Source organism: Saccostrea cucullata, unplaced genomic scaffold (genome assembly GCF_032062105.1).
Source record: "Saccostrea cucullata isolate Sc308-1 unplaced genomic scaffold, CSIRO_AGI_Scuc_v1 ctg4439, whole genome shotgun sequence".
Classification (NCBI taxonomy): Eukaryota; Metazoa; Mollusca; class Bivalvia; order Ostreida; family Ostreidae; genus Saccostrea; species Saccostrea cuccullata.
This window is the reverse complement of record NW_026933336.1, coordinates 52,937-56,336: the sequence shown is the minus strand read 5'-3', so window position 1 is coordinate 56,336 and position 3,400 is coordinate 52,937. Positions and strand designations below refer to the sequence as shown.

Here is a 3,400-nt window from a genome sequence, read left to right as displayed (position 1 = left end):
CGAATAGGATCAGAGAAAACAAGGATCTCCGAAACATCAGAGGTAGGATCAGGTGTATATCATTAAAAAAAATTTTCATGTTTCATGCAGTGATATATAATTATGATAATAATATTAAAAATACTATACCACCAGTCCTTTGTAACATTGATAGAGTCTTTCTTTTCAAGCCTCCCTGTTCTTCCTCTACGATTAAGTTCCTTTCGTTGTAATCCACAAACATAAGAATGGCCTGAATAAATTCAACTCCATTTAGAATATGAACGTAGACACCATTGTTTCTAAAAAGTACCAACAATTATGGAAATGACGTCATATTTTGATATATACAAGTGTTGGTATATATAAATTTATCAACATAATTTCAACCTTTGAAGGAGGTAGGGTGTCCAAACATTCAGTAGAATTGACCACTACTTTCTTCATTTGTAGAGAGAACCCTGAGCCTATCAAATCAGAGGCCATCTGCACGTATTTCTGTTGGTCCGTGCTACGTCCAAAACTTATAACACACAAAGAGTTTTCAAGTTTCTCCTAAAATATATAAAACCAAATGAACTCTAGGTAAATAAGGTAATATTTAAAACTTTTAGCATCTTTGAATGCATTCCGTAGAATTTTATATACCTTATATAGAGGTTTAGTAGCTGTATGCCCAATTTCTTCATAAAAGGTTTTCTTCCGATTCTTAATGTTTTCAAAACTCCTGTTGAACCATTTAGCCCCACAAAAATAAATCCAAAGTATCGTTATAAGAAGGGTAGGTATAAGAAGTATTTTCCATAGATCCCAATATTTATCATCTACAGATAAAATAAAGGAATTCAAAAATTAAAAATGTAACAATGTACTAAATATTTTCATAAAAGTAATTGAAATATTTATTACCGTCAATAGGTTTAAAGATTTCCTTTCTCCTCATTTCATTTTTGCATTTTCTGTCTCTTGTACATGTACATGTACGTCCATGCGTGTATGCAAGACTTGGGTAAGAGAAACCCAAGCTTTTAACTGTATTGACTGAAACGTTTAAAACCATTATGTCTTGTGTATTACTTCTCAAATGCACATTCAATGATTCTATGGACTTCTCATTATGTTTAAACTTCTGCCGGACGTGAGTCACAGTCCACATTCTAATCTGTACTATTTCCGAGTCCTGATGGCGTATTATTCTTTGTAAAAAATGCAAGGTACTTTGTGATGTCATTATCCAGCGCTGCATAGATCTCTTTAATTCATATAATATCTGTGCAAGGACTTTCTTTGTCAAACGTGGTTCTGATGAAAGTTTGTTAGATGAGTTACGGTTCTCTTCTTTAGAAGAGCCATTATGATAGTTAGTCAAGTGAGACTCAAGCATTTCATTGAAGTTGTGTAACTTTTCTTTATAAAGTGTCTCGAATATTTTTCCTCGTTCAACTTCAAAGTAAAGTTTCAGGTCATCCTTTGCCTTATCTACGCATGCTTGTGGGTAAGTGAAATGTTTTACATACACTGCATGGAGTTCGAGCAAACCTTCGGAAGATTTTGTCATGTCTTCGCGCAATTGAAGTTGTTTTTCTATTGTCGTCTTGACTAGACTCCTTTGTTCTTCTACAGAGTGCTTTAAGTTTTTAGTGGATAGTTTCAGAATTTGTAATTCTGTTTCTAAATTTCTCAGAGATTCTCCATGAAAATTTTGCCAACTCTTTATTTCTGTGAGGTGCAGTTGAGATAGCATTTCGCGTTCCAGTTGATCAAGGTCATGTTGAAGCTCAATCATTTTGTACTGAATGACCATGCACCAGATAATCAAACAACTGCATATAAAGATATACATATACCATATGAAAGTTTGAAAAAAGAATACTGTAGATCACTTAATTTTTGCGGTACTTTTTTTCGCGAGATAGATATTTACTCTGTATATACAAGACAAAAAAATCCCGAATATTGTCTCGAGTTATTACACGGAAAAAAATCCCCGAATAAAAAGTAGAATTAACAAGATGTGTTTGTAAAACACTATGCGCCTGGCGGCAACAAAGTTCGAAAAAGTTATTTTTAGCATATAGGTCACGGTCAAGGTAACAAGGTCATTGACGTTGGTGTCATTTGAAAAAACTTTATTAGTGGAGTATGCATATCAAATATAAAGTCCCTATCTTCTTTGGTTTAAAAGTTATGGCAAAAAGTCGAAAAAGCTATTTTTAGCAGATAAGTTACAGTCAAGGTTACAAGGTCAATGTCATTTGAAAGAACTTTATTAGTGGAGTATATATAATAAATATGAAGTCCCTATCTCCTATGGTTCAAAAGTTATGGCAAAAATTCGAAAAAGCTATTTTTAGCATATAGGTTACAAGGTCATTGACCTTGATGGCATTTGAGAGAACTTTATTAGTGCAGTAAGCGTACCAAATATGAAGTCTCTATCTCATATAGTTCGTAAGTTATGGTGAAGGTTAAAGTTGACAACAGACAGACAGACAAACAGATAAACAGACAAACAGACAGGACAAAAACAATATACGTCCTGGATCTATCGATCCGGGCGCATAGAAAGAGAAATAGTAATCTGGATGCTTACCAGGTCAGAAAACCCGTCAAAGTTACAGCTGTTTGGGCACAGGCACCTGAAGTATGGATAATACCCCCCCCCCCCCTTTTTTATGAAAAAAATGTAAGAGTGTATAATATCTCAAAAATATAAAATTTCCCCGTCAAACACATCTATATGTCGTTATATGCAAGCAGCTTGTACTTTTTCTCACGTTTAAAGAATGGCCTTATTCGGTATAATAAAAATACACAAGGTAAGAAACAAAAGTTGTAAACAAAAGGGGAACCCCTACTTCGAGACAGATTACCAAGGTAATAATTAATGTTACCTATCATAATTTTGCAATCACTCTGTCTGGGAGATGTTCTTTGATTAGTCTCTTTAACCTAAACCCCGCTATTAGCATTTGATATGCCGTAATCAGACGATTTATTAATCGGATACATAAAATTTTCTCCATTGGCAGCGTTGAAGGAGGTTTTGGAGCTGTTTTTTTGTTTCGCCTTATCTGATTGGCTAATTATGATACAGTTTAAATATCTAACCAATCAGATAAGGCGAAACAGAAAAACAGCTCCAAAACCTCCTTCAACGCTGCCAATGGAGAAAATTTTATGTATCCGATTAATAAATCGTCTGATTACGGCATATCAAACGCTAATAGCGGGGTTTAGGTTAAAGAGACTAATCAAAGAACATCTCCCAGACAGAGTGATTGCAAAATTATGATAGGTAACATTAATTATTACCTTGGTAATCTGTCTCGAAGTAGGGGTTCCCCTTTTGTTTACAACTTTTGTTTCTTACCTTGTGTATTTTTATTATACCGAATAAGGCCATTCTTTAAACGTGAGA

The 3,400-nt window shown here is 34.1% G+C and overlaps 1 protein-coding gene across 1 annotated transcript; it reads right to left on the bottom strand.

Moving 5' to 3' along the window:
* Positions 1–100: 100 nt before the first annotated feature.
* On the bottom strand, positions 101–2,603 carry LOC134238010 (uncharacterized). The gene is made up of 5 exons (XM_062720137.1): positions 2,573–2,603; positions 889–1,802; positions 628–803; positions 370–534; positions 101–232 (listed from the first exon to the last, which is right to left on the bottom strand). Exons 2-5 carry the CDS (start codon positions 1,781–1,783, stop codon positions 101–103), a joined length of 1,368 nt encoding a protein of 455 aa, XP_062576121.1. The 5' UTR covers positions 1,784–1,802; positions 2,573–2,603.
* Between the last annotated feature and the right edge of the window lie 797 nt (positions 2,604–3,400).